This window comes from Macaca mulatta, chromosome 18 (assembly GCF_049350105.2).
Source record: "Macaca mulatta isolate MMU2019108-1 chromosome 18, T2T-MMU8v2.0, whole genome shotgun sequence".
NCBI classification, from domain to species: Eukaryota; Metazoa; Chordata; class Mammalia; order Primates; family Cercopithecidae; genus Macaca; species Macaca mulatta.
In genome coordinates, this window is record NC_133423.1 from 80,891,734 (window position 1) to 80,910,274 (window position 18,541).

General features: G+C 36.0%; 1 protein-coding gene across 11 annotated transcripts in view; it reads left to right on the top strand.

The window, feature by feature from the left end:
- The window catches only part of VAPA (VAMP associated protein A), a 40,374-nt gene that overhangs the window by 15,411 nt on the left and 6,422 nt on the right, over positions 1–18,541 (top strand). For 6 of the 11 annotated variants that reach the window (XM_028838180.2, XM_028838181.2, XM_077975282.1 and 3 more), the window contains 3 exons: positions 2,046–2,198; positions 5,991–6,094; positions 7,147–7,227. In XM_028838180.2, the coding sequence (XP_028694013.1) occupies positions 2,046–2,198; positions 5,991–6,094; positions 7,147–7,227 (338 nt within the window). Of the gene's footprint in view, positions 1–2,045; positions 2,199–5,990; positions 6,095–7,146; positions 7,228–14,744; positions 14,880–18,541 lie in introns of all 11 variants that reach the window. The other 5 variants (XM_028838178.2, XM_028838179.2, XM_077975278.1 and 2 more) reach the window with 1 other exon arrangement.

Below are 18,541 nucleotides of genomic sequence, written 5' to 3' on the forward strand. Positions count from 1 at the left end.
CCCTCATTGAGAGGCTAGGTTAGAGGGATATACAATGGAGCAGAAAATCTCAAATTCGTTTGTTGGGTGGGTTTATTATAGGTAATTCTACATTTTACTTGCAAGGTTAACATGCCGTGTTAAGAGTTTTGTTCTGAATTGGTGGGGTGTATTTCTTTTGATATATTATCATCATCTTTAGATAATTTATACTTTTATGTCTAGAAATCCCACAATCTGTATTGACAATTTATAATCCCTGGTGGGCAATATCATGAAATGTAAATACTATTTCAGAATTTGTACAACTCTTGTAGAGTTTGTTGATCAAAACTGACCCACAGTCATTTTAAAAATCAGTTAAAAAATTATTTTACCTTAGTTTGGATAATTGGTACTTTTTAAAATTGGAGAGAATTAAATTAATAAAACATTCAAATACTAAAAACTTACATAATTATGTTATGAAAATACATAAATACATAATTAAAAATAGGTATTCATATTATGGATTAGGATTGTTCAAAATTAAAATTTTGTGACATGTCTTTTTGTCATGTTACTAAGAAATTGGATCTTTATTTTAATCTGTGCTTGCTACTAATGTTAAAGTCCTCAAAATAGTCCTATAAAATTTTACATTAATTTAAAGTGTTTGTACTAATTATGGATTTGAGAATGTTAAGAAATGGAATTCGCCTTTAAGACTTCTAGTTTTATCAGTTCAAAACATATCTCCAGCCAGCCATTTTGTGGATTCCTGTAGTAAAATGGACACATTGGAGTTTTTTGTCTTTACTCTTATACTAGTTTTATGGTGGAGTTGTTAATCAGATGCTTTTCAAAAAGAAAATGCAAGCACTTGGGGTTGAAGAAGCAGCAAGGGGTGTATGTTGTAAATGGAATGATTAGTTTGGCCATATAATGAAACAAGCAGTTCAGAACATTGTACTTTATCACATGTATGCTTTTTTTCCCCAATATTAAAATGCTTTCTTTTCTAAAACCTGCCTTTACATGCTTTCTTCTAATTTTCACTCATTTTTATCTCCTTTCTCTCATCCTAGTTCCAAATTTTTATTTATTAGAAAATATTTTACTACTCACAAACTTTAAGCATAGGATAAAATCAGTTTACTTCTTAGGGCTTGATAATAAGTGTCTTTTAATGACCTTGCCTTTGTAAAATTTTAAAAGACATGCTTATTCTTAAAGTTGAAATAAAGAAAAGATAGCCTTTATAATAGTTGTCTTTGATTCCAGCCTTCTAGCTTTTTTTAAAAAAAATATAACTTCAAACGAATTGTTTTTAGAATCATTTAAAATTACTTTTGGAATAGTTAGAACTGTGGTTATTGTTCCCAACTGGAACATGTTTTTATCTTCTGCCTCCAAATTAACCGGTATTTATTTTGTTGTCTAAATTAATCTGCATAATTTTTCTTTAGGCCTTTCTTTAGCAAAATGGATGAGCCTTTTGGGTTCTTTGTTTTGTGATTTTATGTTGTTTGGGTGCAGAACCAAAGCTTAAAAACTTTGTATCTAGAGCATATGGCATAATAAACACTTAACAAATATGTGAATGAATGAATGGATTGAATGAATGAACAAACAAAATTGAGGTAAAGCAAAAGCACTGATGTCATAGGGTGTAGGGTCTTCAGTTGTAGAGATTTTTGCAGTTGGCCTAGTAAAATGAACTTGAAGATTGACACTGGTTTGCAGACAACTGGGAAATTCTGATATTTTCAGCAATGTGTTAACAACATACTATAAAAATACAGTTGTAAACTTCATAGATCAGAAGTTTCACAGTACTTTTTTTGATAGAAATCATACATGTTTATGGTAGAAATTTTGTGAAATACAGGGAATGAAGAAGAAAACACGACTTTTTTTTAAGTCTACCACCTGGAGAAAGGCAGTGTTAGTAGCCATTTGGGATATTTATGCCTACAAATGTCAACACATAATTAAAATTGAAGTTACGTACTTTCAGTTTTGATTCCTTTGTTGTGGAGAATCCAATTAAATTTTGTTTTCTCTTTAATTTTTAAACTTTACAGGCCCCTTCACAGATGTAGTCACTACAAATCTTAAATTGCGAAATCCGTCGGATAGAAAAGTGTGTTTCAAAGTGAAGACTACAGCACCTCGCCGGTACTGTGTGAGGCCCAACAGTGGAATCATTGACCCAGGGTCAACTGTGACTGTTTCAGGTAGCAAATCATGTTCTGGATTTATGTACATTTGAATTTTGACATTTTATGATTCTGTTTTTGTTTAATAAGGTTTCATCTGGAGGGAGGGAGATAATTCTTCTATTATTCTGGCTTTGCCTTTAAAGATGTCTTGTTATTGTACTATATGCAAGCTGTTTCAGAAAATTTCTCACTCTCATCTGTGTAGGGAGTGTGGTCAGTTTATAAGAAATTATTGTCAATTACAAACTTTATATCTAGTCTTTATTTCTACAGCTAACCACTACCTTCTCTGCCTTTGTTATTTTATCTTTGAAAAATTATACCATTTTTCTGATGGGTCATTCTCCTTCAGATCATGATCATATTATACGTTGCATGCAGCTGTAGAAGTGTCATAATTCTTCTGCTTAAGAAGGTATAATGCCACTTTTTTGCCTACTGTGTCAAATCAGATGAGTCTTTATGTCTTTCATTGTAAATGTCAACAGTGTCCTGCGTGTGAAAACTTTTATTTTACTACTCTCTTACGTGTTTACTTGTCAAAGAAGTATGCTTGCCATATATGGATTGCTTACTCCTGCTATGGAGTCGATACTGGTACCATAGCTAATTCCCCTATAAACTGTTTTTTTCTTTCTCAGTCCCTCTGACTTCACTGATATAGCTGAGAAATAGGAACTAAATATGAGAACTTATATGGTTCCATGTATTTTACTTAGGGGAGAACCTCTGAGGCTGCATTTACTCTTCCTTTACAGCAGTACTTCTCAACTCCCACTATGTGCTGTAATAACGCAGGGAGCGGGAACACACATGGATTCATCTCTCTCAGATCAGAATCTCTGGGAGCATGGCTTAGAAATGTGTACGTTTATGCTGGGCGCGGTGGCTCACACCTGTAATCCCAACATTTTGGGAGGCCGAGGCGGGTGGATCACGAGGTCAGGAGTTCAAGACCAGCCTGATCAAGATGGTGAAACCCTGTCTGTACTAAAAATACAAAAAATTAGCCGGGTGTGGTGTTGGGCACCTGTGGTCCCAGCTACTTGGGAGGCTGAGGCAGAGAATTGCTTGAACCCAGGAGGCGGAGGTTGCAGTGAGCCGAGACCACACCACTGCACTTCAGCCTGGGCGACAGAGTAAGACTCCATCTCAAAAAAAAAAGTGCACATTAAAAAAAAAAAAAAAGGCCTGGGTGATCTTGATAAGTAATCCCAAGATACAATAATTCCATATCAGTTTTCAAGTCCACAGCAGAATTGGGTAGAGAGAGAGAGAACCCAGGGTAGGCTCATTGAGAGTATTTAGAGGTGGAACCTGAGTGCAAAGGCCATGAAGGACAGACCATCGAGTTTTTGGTGACGCTAAATCTTCTCTCGGCAGGTATAGCCAAAAACCTCAACAGCGAGGAAAAAGATGTTTTAGTGAATCTTGTGTTAAGGAGGCCTGGGAGGAGTGCCTTTCATGTTTCTTTGCTAAGTCTAATTCATCAGTTCTTGGGATGAAGAGATGGGAAATAAAGATGAAGGAATGCATGCTCTCTGGATGTTGCTGCTTTCGACTACATCTTTAAGCCTTTAGCACAATTGGAAGAAGAGATAATTCTTTCTTGTTTTCTTTTTTCTTTTTTTTGGAGACAATGTCTTGCTCTGTTGCCCAGGCAGGAGTGCAGTGATGTAATCTCAGCTGACTGCAACTTCCGCCTCCTGGGTTCAAGTGATTCTCATGCCTCAGCCACTTGAGTAGCTAGGATTACAGGCGTGCGCCAACAGCCTGGCTCATTTTTATATTTTTAGTAGAGACAGAGTTTCACCATGATGGCCAGGCTGGTCTCGAACTCCTGACCTCAAGTGATCCGTCCACGTTAGCCTCCCCAAAGGCTGGGATTACAGGCGTGAGCCACTGCACCTGGCCAGAAGATATAATTATTTCAATCCACATGGCTAAAAATAGTTTATTGGTACAAACAGTTATATCCCTAGGAATCCAAACAGCTATGCAGAATGATTTTTTCTTTGAGGGGCCTAGATTGCTGGTTTCTGTGTATTAATATTTCTTGAGAAAATAACGTATCAAAGCATTTTCTTCCACAGAAACCTGCCTTATTAAAACCTGCAGACAAACTGGTTACTGATTACACAAACATGCCCTTGGATTGCTCTACTTCAATGAGAATTTGACTTTTCCAATTTTTAGTGTAGTTTATTTCCATTTACAGTCACTCAAAGGTATGCTTCTTCCAGCAACCTTCTCTGGTTAATTCTCTGTACTACATGCTCATTTCTCTTTTTCCCCGTGTCCCTTTGACACTTTTTTTTGAATTTGTTCCAATTTGTGCACATTTTTATATATGTTTTCAAGATCGTCTTTGTCTCGTTTTGTGGTCTGCAACCTAAATTAGAGTGTAACTGCCATGAACTTAACCATGTTGTAAGTTTTCTTTTTATTCACAGATTTTTGGTTCATAGTGATTAGCTTATAATGATTACTTAGTGAAGGTTGCTAATGGAATTTTATTTAGCTTAAGCTGTATTCTGAGGCATTTTATCCAGTACATTTCCTGCTGCTGTGTATTTGGCCCCTTGAAAAAGTTGTCTTAACCTTGATAGCAGTTAATGGACTTATCAGACACACCTTGTGAATAAGACTTTATTACATAATTGTTATTTTCTACATTTATTTACTCGTGTTTATCTTTTCGAAAGTGTGGAGATATATCTTAGAAATAATCCAAAGTTAGGGAAATAATTTCTATAATACCGTGTACATACTTTGTGTAACTGTTGATTCATTTTTTATATAGTCTCATATTGGACTCACGTTACATGAATTTAGCATGACTTACAACCACATGGAACCTTAGAAAACTTAAAAGTTGGGAAATTATAAATGCTTAAAAATTTTGAATGTTATTGAGACTGTAGAATATATTTTAGAAATCAAGAGGCTATATGGTTTCCTTGTGTACTTTTGTTTTCTTAGAAGATTGAAATAAATTCATAAACTGAAATAGATGTTTATTTAAAATACATTTTTGAAAAATTAATTATATTAATATATGGGCTGGGCACTGCGGCTAACGCATTTATTCCTAGCACTTTGGGAGGCTGAGGAAGGCGGATCTCTTGAGCCCAGGAATTTGATACCAGCCTGGGCAAAATGGCGAAAACCCTTTCTCTACAAAATGAGCCCAGGGAGGTTGAGGCTACAGTGAGCAGAGATGGCGCCACTGCACTGCAGCCTCACGACAGAGTAAGACTCAGTTTTAAAAAGCAAAAAATAGATGGTAGTGAGGTTTTAAGTTACTATTTCTCCTTTAAATATGCCAGCTATATAATTTTAAATCAGAAAACACTAAAATGAAGCCTAAATTCATAACGAGTTTTAATAACTTAGTAGATTTTATCTGAACTTATAGGCATTATAGTTAACACTGGCAAAGTTTTGAAAATTTTCACAAGCTGAGTTTAGAAAGGGCAAAATCATAGATTCATATTTAATTTTTAATTGCAATTGTTTATTTTGTTGGTTGTGGAAAACTTAGTAAATTAGAAAGGCAGACAATTTGAAAATACTTGGGATCCATTAAGTTGATTCTGGATTCTTAAACATTCTGGTGTTTGGTTTCTTGAACCCTTCTTGGTTTTCTTTAAATTTGCATATTTGTGAAGTAATGGGAATGATACTATGGCCAGATACTGTTTAAGGCAAATCCCGGACTTGGTATAATTTAATCTGTAACTGTTTCAATGTATGTCTTTCAAACATGCAGGAGACAATATAATATATCCTTTTTTTCTTATTTAGTAATGCTACAGCCCTTTGACTATGATCCGAATGAAAAGAGTAAACACAAGTTTATGGTACAGACAATTTTTGCTCCACCAAACACTTCAGATATGGAAGCTGTGGTAAGTACAGAAGAAGAATTTATTTTGGGGAGTGGAGTTTAAACTGTGGGTTTTGTTCAGCAGTCAGTAGAAAAACTTAATTTCTAAAAACTAAAAGTTAAATTTAGATTTTTAAAAAAGTGCCAATATCTTCATTGTAGATAATCCTAACTTACAGAATGAAAGAATTTTTTTTTTTTTTTTCTTTTTTTGAGACGAAGTCTCGCTCTGTCACCCAGGCTGGAGTGCAGTGGCGCAATCTCGGCTCACTGCAAGCTCCGCCTCCCGGGTTCACGCCATTCTCCTGCCTCAGCCTCCCGAGTAGCTGGGACTACAGGCGCCCGCCACTGTGCCCGGCTAATTTTTTCTATTTTTAGTAGAGACGGGGTTTCACCATCGTCTCGATCTCCTGACCTTGTGATCCGCCCGCCTTGGCCTCCCAAAGTGCTGGGATTACAGGCGTGAGCCACCGCGCCCGGCCAAGAATTTTTAAATAGTATTTTTTTTTTTTTTTAGAAACAATTTAGAAATGCTGCTACTGGCCTAGTGCAGTGGCTCACACCTGTAATCCCAGCCCTTTGGGAGGCTAAGATGGGAGTATCTCAAGCCCAGGAGTTCAAGACCAGCCCAGGCGACATGACAAGACCCTGTCTCTACGATTAAAAAAAAAAAAAAAACAAAACCCAACAAGTAAAAAAACCAACAGATGCCTGTAGTCCCAGCTACCCAGGAGGCTTGCTTGAGCCCAGGAGTGGCCACTGCACTCCAGCCTAGGAGACAGAATGAGACCAACTGGAAAAAGAGAAAAAAGAAAGAAATGCTGCTCTTAAGAAGAAAGTCCTGTGGTTGCTAGTGATATCATCGTGATTTTAATGGATGGTGATAGTAACTCTAGGATTATATATTCTGTGACATTAGCCAGTAACAATGGCAGGGTGATCAGTGAAGAGGGCACCAGTGTATTTCAGCCAAGCCAGGCAGCTACACTCATCTTTTAGCTGTCCCATGAGGTCACACTTACTTACCATGATCATACCTCCTATGTCTCATTTTTGGTTTTGTTTATTTTTTAGTGGAAAGAGGCAAAACCTGATGAATTAATGGATTCCAAATTGAGATGTGTATTTGAAATGCCTAATGAAAATGACAAATTGGTAAGTAGGAAAATGTAAAAAAAAATTGAAGCTGTTGAGCGCTCAGTTCCTTTGATTAATTTTGCTTCTATTTTTGACCTTTGAGGTATGTGTGTTATGGCTCTTTCATGTCATAAGACTCAGTGGTTAAGTTTTAAAAAACTTGGTATACTTTTTTTTTTTTAAAAAATAACATTTTGTTTATCCAAGAAGAAAGAAAGACTCACTTTTAGGTCTAGACTACATCCTGGAGAAGAATCCTTTAAGTATAGCAGATTTTTGTGGCGTAAACCACTACAGGTTCTTTTTTAGAATGAGACATGTATACATAATTTAAAAATACATATAAATTGCTTTTTGGCCATTATGTACCAGCAGTTTGGGGATAAAAAATTCACTTACATGGACAGTTTATTCCAGGTTTAGCTATTCCCAGGTATTTTGCTCACTTTTGTTTTTAGTCAAATCCATCTGATTGCATTCTTTAGTAAATAATTGTTATGCTGCTTACTCATTAGTGTAGGTCAAATACAATTTGGGGGACTGAGGGATATATGTGTTTATTTAAAAACAAACAAATAGTAGTCGGTGAATGTACAGAGTGGATTATAGTCACTTACCTTGTCCTTTTCCCTGTCTGGGTTGCAAATTTGAATCTTTCCCTATGGTAAGAGAGACTTGAAAGATAAGTTTTTCTGTGTGTGTATGTGACTTAATACATACAATAATATGGATAAATAGAATTGTTTGGCACGATTTGGTTACAGTCTGACATGACTACTGCCTTAATCTGGTGGCAATTTGCTCTATTGAAAAGTAAACATGCAGATTAAATACGTGGGCTCAGTTACTGTGTTTCTCTTTCAGGATAAGCAGAAATGAAAAGGTCTCTGGCAATTAGGTGTTGACCAAATTAGTTTTTGAATTTTTAAAATACCTCTTTTAAGTGATTTTTGAGGTATTTGCCAAAAGCAAAAAAATGTGAACACGTATATTCTCTGTAAAGTGAGTGTTAGATGGTCTGTGTATGCTTCCCATTTAGAGGTTTTCTTTTTTGGCTTAGGCTGAGGGAAGCTAATAGCTTGCACAGCTCTTACTGTTGAAATCAAGAAAACAAAACAGCGTATTGTCTGGATTGACTTTTTAAAAAAACATTTGGATATTTTCTCACTTAGAGTTTTATGTCATTTTTTACAGTAATTCAGTCAGCATAAATCTGTCTTCTATCTGGGCTTCTGCTGTGCTCTGGATAGCACACACTTTGAGGTGTGTGAAAAGGATTGAGACCGCAGGTATTTGATACTGCTGATTAAGAGTAGCTCTCACTGGTTTGGAAACCAAACCATTACTGATACAGTAATGACAGTTGAACCCAGCGATTTACCCATCTTGGGTGAAAGGAGCCGTTATGCCTACCTGTTGGTCTAGCCCATAGTTATCCAAGAAAGTAGTTTTGGGTCTCTTTTAGCGCTTGAGCAAATACCGAATGGAGTTCCCAGAATCGCCTGTGGTGGAACTCGAGCAGCAGTAGTTTGAACGTGGAACCTTTTCAGAGCAGGTATTACTAGTGACCTGAAAGCTGTTAAGTAACTTCAAAGTACTCTAGAGAATATCTTGAGTCTGAGCCTTGATTAGCTAGGTGCTCATGTATTTTCACTAATTGGATTATCTGGACTTGTATATTAAATTGTAGGAAATATCTGCTAAAGATAATTTTTAAGAAGATTTATTTTGAAAAACTTGAAGCACCTAGAAGAGTAGGTAGGAGGAGTATAATGCACCTCTGTGAACTTATGAGCAGCTTTAACAATGACTAGTTTGTGGTTAAGCTTATTATATATAAATCCTATTACTTCTCATCTTAGGTATTGTTTAAGGCAAATCCCAGACATGGTATACTTTAATCTGTAACTGTTTGAATGTATATCTTTCAAAGTACTTTAAAAAAAAAGATAAAAGAGTTTTAATGACAATACTGTTACTATGCCTTTAAAAATTTAGCATATCCTTAATATCAGGCTATCCAGGCAGCATTAAAACTTGTCACAGATGTCATTAAAAATTTTTTTTTTCTGCAGTTTGTTTGAATTAGATGAAAATAAAGTCCAAATAGTTGTTCTTTTTTTTTTTTGTTTTTCTTTGAGATGGAGTCTTGCTCTGTTGTTCAGGCTGGAGTGCAGTAGCACGATCCTGGCGCACTGCAACCTGTGCCTCACGGATTCAAGCAGTTCTCCTGCCTTAGCCTCTAGTAGCTGGGATTACAGGTGCACGCCACCACACCTGGCTAATTTTTGTATTTTTTGTAGAGACAGGCTTTTGCCAGACTGGTCTCAAAATCCTGACCTCAGGTGATCCACCTGCCTTGGCCTCCCAAAGTGTGCTGGGGTTACAGGTGTGAGCCACCGCACCTGGCCGAGTCCAAATACTTCTGTTGGATGATACGTTTCTTAAATCTCTTAGTTTGTTGTTTCCTCTCTCTTTTTTTTTTTTTTTTTTGCAAATTATTGAATGTTTTTAGTATTAAACTATGTTTGCCTATAGACGTTCCCACAGACTTGATTTTGCTGATTCCATCCTTGTGGTGCCATTTAGCCTTTTTCCCCTGTCCCTGGTATTTCCTATGATTGAAAGCTTGAAATGAGTGGTTCTCATCCAGGGGCAATCGATTTGCTCCTCTAGGGACCGTGTTTGGAAACATTTTTGGTTTTCATGACTGAGAGGTAGGTAAGGGTGCTACAGGTAACCTGGTTAGAGGCCAGAGATGCCTTTCAACTTCCTGTGATGCACAGAACAGCCCCCACAACAAAGAATAATCTGGCTCAAAATGTCAGTAAAGTTGAGATTGAGACAGTATGGCCTAGGTCTGTTAATTCATTTAAGATTGTCTGATGGTGATACTCTGTCATTCCTGCTTCATAACACTAGTTACAATACTTGTGTAAAGAGAAACTTGTGCTTATGTAATATTTGGTTATTAAGTGGTAGAGTTTAAAAAGGCAGAACAAATGCCAAAGTTTATCTTTAAAGGTTTTGAAAAATGAGTTGGTTTGTAAGCATCCCACCTCGTGATGTACAGTTGATCTTCCACTTTCCATCCTTTCTTTCTTCCCTCCCTGCTTCTATATTGATAAAACTCATGAATTTAAACATATTTGAGTTTTAACTCTTGGCAGTTAATTATTATTATTGGTGCTCAAGTTGCCTGGTAAGGATACTTTTCACATTGGTTCTTGAGATTTTTTGATCCTCATAGTCTTTGGTAATTTTCTTGTCTAATGTGGCAAGATTTTTCCAGGTTCAGACCTGGAAAGAAGCTCAGGACCATTTCAGTGGGAGATGGTATTTCAGGACTACAGTCGGCCGGGGCCCTGTGACAAAATTGATTTTTAATTTTGTCAAACTCTCTATTCATTTTTTTGACCAAGATAAGAGTGGAGGCCCATTTTTCATTTGAAGGTGCTTCTTCAAATGGTAAAATTTTAATGATAAAACAGCATATAGGATGATGTGGATCCTTTTATTTCTTGGGATAATGATTGCATTTTATGGTTGGATTATGTTGGGTAATTCAAAATGTGCAAAATCCAATACTGATCCTGAGAAGAATGGTCAGGTACTTCTATGAACCGGCTGAAGTGGTGTTTCAGTATAGCAATAGATAAATATAATTTATGACGTTCATGGCTCACTGGCCTTGCCGTTATGATTTTTGATGGATGTTTTTGAATGTTTATAATTTACATTTCAAGTTTTACACATAAAATGAGACTTAAAGATTGTAATATATCACCATTTCAAATTTATGTAATTGGAACTTGCAAAAATTGTGTCTATACTATCTAGGCTGGAAGTGGCCTTAATTGATTAATGTGTATGTTAAAGAGAGACTAAAACACAACCGTGTTTTTATAAGGCAGTATTTCCCAGTGTATTAGGTTGGAAGCGTTCTGTAGTCAAGTGAGCTTGGAAAAATACTGTAAATGTCTCCAAGAGGAATCACATGTGTATCTGCCTATTAAAGGCTCTGAGAAAACTTAATGGTAAAGAAATATATTTAATCCAGTATTTTTTTTTTTTTATTTAGAATAACCTAATTAGGAAATACCGATGTTCTGAAAAAATATACTTTGGGAAATACTGTTCCTGCCTAAACTCACTTTTGTAATATTAACTAACCTGCAGATTGTACAAGAAATGTTACATACTGAGAAATGTGTTTAAACTCAGTGCAACCTGGCACAGACCGAGTTCTATCTGGGTTGTTAATTGATTGTGTGACTTTCAAGTTATCAATTTAATGTTGCATCTCATCTTTAATAGAAAATATGAAATCTTAAGGTACCAAATCTGAAGTCTTATGATGGCACAAAATATATAAGAAGTTTTTGTTTCTAACAATTAAGGATAAAACCTTTTATATCTGTCTAAAGGTAAATAACAGAACACCTCTTTCTTAATATTTTATTCATGTGGTAATAAGACCCTATTGATAATTGTATCCTGCTCTTTCTAGGTCAATATTCTTTATAGGTGAAGTTGATGAAACTGGTTAAAAAATATATTTTTGACATGTTAGTTTCTTTCTCGTATCTGTAGATAAAATTAGTAGTTAATATTCGTTTTCTTTGTTTAGCATGAAATTTGGCTCTTTGGAAATTAGAACATTATTGGATAGTGTGATACACAGTTTGTTAATTTACTTCAGATGAATTGGTAAAATGCTATATGACGCTGAATCCTGACTTACACAATTGCTGAAATATGACACTCCCTTATTCAAAGAAAATACATTTCTAAATGTGCAAGATGAACAAAAATGTTTTGAAAACTTGGTGATGTATTTTTTAAAAGTATAGAGTGGAAAATATACTTTTTATCTTACAGTTATGATTGTGATACAGATAATTCTTTGAGATCTTTCGATCTTTTATTCTTTTAGTTTATTAGTATGTTGTAAAAAGTGTGTTAACTTAAGCAAAATCAGTTTAATTTTTAACTGCATTGCTGGTAACAGCTTAGGATTTAACATAGAACTCTGGATGGCATTTGTATTTTTTGTTCAGCTTTATTTAGTGTTTAGAGCAGTGGAGAAGTTCATAGGGGTTCTTTACACCTTTATTTTTTGTTTCAATATATGCATACATTATTAAATGATCACCACAATCAAGCTGATTAACATATCACCTCAGATAAGCACCATTTTTATGGGTCACATTTACTTTAAAGAGTCGATCAAAATTTCATTTTTGGTAGTCAACTTAGAAAAATTTGGTTAGTGTTGAAAACAGATTCTGCAATAGCTATCACAATTGTTGATGCACTCTCCTCAGATATTGTAGAGGTAACAAGTCTTGAACTTCATAATTTTTTTTTAGTGTGTCTTAACCCCACTTCCTCACTTCCCCAGCCCCTCTTCCTGTATCCTTGTGCAGAAAGAAGTACACTGGTATTTAAGTACTGTATTAGTCTGTTCTCACATTGCTGTAAAGAAATACCTGAGACTGGGTAATTTATAAAGAAAAGAGGTTTAATTGGCTCACAGTTCTGCAGGCGTACAGGCAACATGACGGCTTCTGTATCTGAGGAGGCCTCAGGAAACCTCCAGTCATGGTGGAGAGCAAGGGGGAGCAGATGCCTCACATGGTAGGAACAGGAGCAAGAGAGAGCGAAGGGGCGGTGCTACACTCTTTTTTAACAACCAGATCTCATGAGAGCTCTATCATGAGAACAGTACCACGAGGATGGTGCTAAACCATTCATGAAGGACCCAACCCCATAATCCAGTCACTTCCCACCAGGCCCCACCTCCAACACTGGAGATTACAATTTGACATGAGATTTGCCAGGGACACAGATCCAAACCCTATCAAGTGTGTTGTATACATATACCCCACTTGTTTGAGGATTTTGATCTTTTTACGGATGCTGTTAATTCTTGGGTGTTTACATGTTTGGAATGCAGTGAAAAAGTATGATGTTATTTTGTTGATTTCCTTAGACTTTTTAGGACCTTGATACTGAATATGTAAGTAAGGAAAGATTGAAGTTTTGTGTTCATCTTATAGGGTAAAAAAATGGAGCCAACTTTAGAATCACAGTGACTGAGTTCATATTTTTATTTTTATAGTTTAAATAAATCATTTATTTGTGACAAAACAATTCTCATTTGAACCATCACTAAAGTGTGGGCTACTTTTTGGGAAATAGCTCTCTGATTTGGATCATAGATAAGGTGCCCCAGGAAACTTAGGAAACCTTTTATTTTAGAACAAAAGGACTCTTAGTATTTTTTTCCTGGATAATAAACATAAGCAAATACCATCCTTAAGCACACTGAGCTGTGTCGTTACCCTAGTCCTCGCGATCAGCAGGTGTGTGCCAATACATTTCATTTTGTTAATGGCCCCTAGTGTCTTCAGTTGAGTTATTGTCAGTGCTAGTACTGAAAGCCATTCAGCATGTTCCGTGTATTGTTGACAGCTGGAGGCACATGATACGAAAGTGCTGACTATTGTACAAAATAGGGTTCTTTGAATTATTAGCTCTGTTCGGATTGTCAGCTCTGTATTATGAAATACGTAATGTCCAATTAGTGGTAGTGGTTATTTTTTAAGGATCAGATGTGGTTTTATTATTTTTGAAGTTTTATGACCTATTCAGTTCTTTGTGTTCACTTCTAAAAAATTTTCGAGGCCTTAACACTGACATTTTCTGAATTTCTTAAATGTATTGCATTTCATTTATGTCCTCCATCTGACATTTGAAGGTGATGTGTTTTCTAGAAAAAAATACTGGTTTGTTTTAATGAAGACTGAGGGGCTGTAAAGAACAGGGATGTCAGGGGTCTTATTATAAAGACATTTTATGGTTGAATATACATTATTTTCTGTTGAGACAGAGAACAAATGGGATATCAGTAAGTATAATTAAGGAATCCCTTTCCTGCTTGTTTGTATAATACAGTATTGCTTTTATCTATTAAAGGAATTTGAAAAGAAAGGAAGAGAACTATGGAGTTAATGGTTATGTGAGTCTTTAAGTGTGTTTATTGGCCTGGGATGTGTGTGAGGGCGTGAGTGTATTAGGGGATAGACTTTTAAGTACAAGAGAGGTTTATAAAATTGTTCAGATTGAGTGTTATCAAAGGTAAGAAGACATGAAGGTGCTTGTTTTTCAGATTATTGACAATTATTAATTAGTAAAAAACATTAAAAGCCACAAAGAATTAGATGGTATTCATTTTAAAACAATGGTAAGGCTGGTATAAATTTTAATGAAGTATGTACATTTATTAGGTGCACATAATGCCATTAGATTATAACTAATTTTGTTTGGGAAATATAAAAAGGGAGTTCAGAAACTACTTTTGCTTTAACATAGCTATTACTTATTAGTATCATTTCTTATGCATTAATGCATTTTTATGAAGTGTTAATGTTTTAGAGCCTAATGGTTTCTGTGTCAGTCATTCCCAATATCATGCAGAAGAAATCAGAGTTCGGTGAGAATCTGAGAATATGTTTCCCATGCCATCTCAGGGTATAACTCCACCAGGGAATGCTCCGACTGTCACTTCAATGAGCAGCATCAACAACACAGTTGCAACACCCGCCAGTTATCACACGAAGGATGACCCCAGGGAACTCAGTGTGTTGAAACAGGAGAAACAGAAGGTTTGTTATAGGGAGCTAACAGACTTAGGAGTCTATTAGTGTTAATGATTAAGTTAAAAATGTAGATATCTAGCAGATAAGTGGTATTGTGCGTGTGTTATATGAAGTAGATAGAATTGAACTATGCCTAAAATTACAGTAAAACCACAAAGCACCTAAAAATCTTGCACACAAACTACTCTGTTCTAAAAAACTTCTGAACTTACTAAAATCTCAGTAGTGAGCTCAGGACAGTATAAGTGTGAACTTTACGAAGTTAGTGTAATTTTTTTCTTTGAGATTTGGGGGGCATACTCTTTTTTTTTTTGAGACGGGGTCTGTCTCTGTCACCCAGGCTGAATTCTCCCACCTTAGCCTCCTCAGTAGCTGAGACTACAGGCATGTGCCACCATGCCTGGCTAATAATTTTTCTGTTTTTTTGGTGGAGGTGGGGTTTCACCATGTTGGCTAGGCTGGTCTCAAACTCCTGACCTCAGGTGATCCGCCTGCCTTGGCCTCCCGGAGTCCTGGGATTACAGGTGTGAGCCACCACACGTGGTCAACCCCACAGTTTTAGCAGATTGTTTATACTTTGATTTGGTTTTGCATATGATATGCATTACTAAGGCTTTAAAAAATCACTGTTTAAATGTTTAATACTTTTTTGTTTTTGTGATTGGGAATTTACTTCTGGGAATCATGATCCTAGAGAAACAGTAAATTGTTGTTTAGGGTGGGAAGAAAATTTCAGATAACCTTGTTACTTAAATCCCGTCTCTAATTCATAGGTTAAACCCTTAATTCTGCCTCTCACGGTTTATGACAGTACTCTTGACTTTAGCCTCTTAACTCCTTTTATGTGCGTCTTTATCCATCACTCATGTTAGTTGTAAGACTGTAGCCCCACGTTTATGTCCTTTTTCTCCTTTGTTCTTCCCAAGGCTTCTTTGCAAACTTGTTCTTGTATTTCCAATTCCTAGTTCCCTCTTTTTCTAATTAAACCCCAGTAGAAATACTTGGAATATTAGAACTGAAATTCTGATGGTCGTTAGAAAAGAATAAAGAAGTACAGTCATGCATCTCTTAAGGATGGGAATATATATTGAGAAATGCGTTGTTAGGTGATTTGTTGTATGAACATCATAGAGTGTGCTTAAAAAAACCTATATATGGTATTGCCTGTTGTTCCTAGGCTACAGACTTGTGTAGCCTGTGGCTGTACTACAGTGGTAAGTATTTGTGTATCTATAGCAAGCTCTTTCAACCTGCAGCCTGCTACCCACATGTGGCCCAGGATGGCTTTGAATCCGGCCCATCGCAAATTCATAAATTTTCTTAAAACACTATGAGATTTTTTTTGGTGATTTTTTTTTTTTTTTAATAGCTCATTAGCTATTGTTAGTGTTAGTGTATTTTATGTGTGGCCCAAGACAATTTTTCTTTCAGTGAGGCCCAGGGAAACCGGAAGATCGGACACCTGTGACTATACACAGAAAAGGCGCAGCAAAAATATGGCATAAGAGATTAAAAAAATTGTACACCTGTATACCAGTGTACCTGTATACTGTGAATGGATTTTGCAGAACTGGGTCTGCAGTTTCGGGTGGGTCAGTGAATGAGTGGTGAGTGAATGGGAAGGCCTAGGAGGTTACTATACACTGTAGACTTTATAAACACTGTACACTTAGGCTACATTTATTAAAATTTTTTTCTTTAATAGTCTTAGCTTTGTGTAACTATTTTCATAAACTCTAAAGTTAAAAATTTTGACATAACCTAAAGGACAAGCACAGTGTATAGATACATAAAAATATCTTTTTTATGTCCTTATTCTATAGGCTTTTTAAAATTTTTTAAATAAGATTTTTTAAAAAACTTTTTTTGTGAAGACTAAGACATGGCACACACATCAGCCTAGGCCTACACAGGGGCGGAATCATCAGTATCACTGCCTTCCATCTCCACATCCTGTCTCACCGGAATGTCTTCAGGGACAGTAACACGCAGAGAGGTGTTATCATCTGTGATAGCAGCGCCTTCTGGAATACCTCCTGAAGGACCTGCCGGAGTCTGACTTCGAGTTAACTTTTTGTTTTCATAAGTAGAAGGAGTACATTCTAAAATAAATGATAAAAAGCATAGCACAGTAAATACATAAACCTATAACATAGTCATTTATTACCAAGTATTCTGTATTGTACATAAATCATATGTGTGATACTTTTATATGACTGGAGTACAGTATGTATATTTACACCAGCATCACCACAAACATGTGAATAATGTGTTGTAAGACCTCACTAGATAATAGGAATTTTTCAGTGCCATTATAATTGTATGGGAACACTATCGTATGTACGGATCATTGTTGACCAAAACATCATTATACAGTGTGTGACTGGAGAACTCATAGATGGAGGATTACTACAGATAGGCTAAATAGTGAAAAATGGACAAGGTTGGTTTATTGTTTTATTTTAGTTGATACACACCTTGACTTTCCAGCTTATTCTAAATTGCAGTGTTAAATGTAAGGGACTATGCATCAATTTACTAAGAGTCACAGCATGTTGAATCCCTCTAGTTTGCTTGTTTCATGGTTCTCAGAAGAACCAGTCTTCTCTTTCTGGACCAGTTTGAAGCAACTCTAAAGAAACAAGCTGTTTTATTGGAGCCAAACCTCACTATTAGAGGTCCTGAATGGAAGCATATACTTAAAGTTACACCTGCTTAATTTCTTCCATCAGGCTGTTCAGATTGTCACTCCACGCATGACTCAAACCCCACCCTTCCATCACACTTTCCCCATTTTTAACTCCCAACTAAGATTAATATGCTATATTACATATACATATGTAGCATATGTATATGTAAATAAAATAGATTTTCTTGCACCTATTATGTATGTTGACTGGTTTGTAAGGGGCCTAGCTAGTATGTGATATAACTTATTGGGCACACTTTTGAAGTGTGTTTCAGCTTCACTATATTCTTTGCATTCTAGTCTCTTTATGCTCCACAAATTGGTTATCATTTATTCTTTTTGTTATAAAAGTAGTATAACTTTTTTTTTTTTTTTCTTGAGACGGAGTCTTGCTCTGTTGCCCAGGCTGGAGTGCAGTGGCGCAATCTCGGCTCATTGCAAGCTCCGCCTCTGGGATTCACGCCATTCTGCTGCCTCAGCCTCCCGAGTAGCTGGAACTACAGGCGCCCATCACCACGCCCGGCTGATTTTTTTGTATTTTTATAGAGACAGGGTTTCACCATGTTAGCCAGGATGGTCTCGATCTCCTGACCCCATGATCCGCCCTCCTTGGCCTTCCATAGTGCTGAGATTACAGGCGTAAGCCACCGCGCGTGGCCGAGTATAACATTTTTAAGAGAACATTTTAAGAAAAATCTAATTGTATTTGCTTAAATTCTAACCTAATTACAAGTCTAATTCTATTAGAATTAGAAACATCTAAATCTAATTCCAATCTAGTTATCTTTTTATGGAATATCTTCTTATGGATGTGTTATTTAAAATGGGAAAGAATGGAAAGCTGCCCATCAAATGCTTAACAAAAGTAAAATGTTTAATTTTGGCAAGGCATAGAATAGAATATTTAATGATACGTCATTTAAAATGATTATTAAAAATGCATATAAATGAATAAGCAAATATGTATGCCCAATTTTAT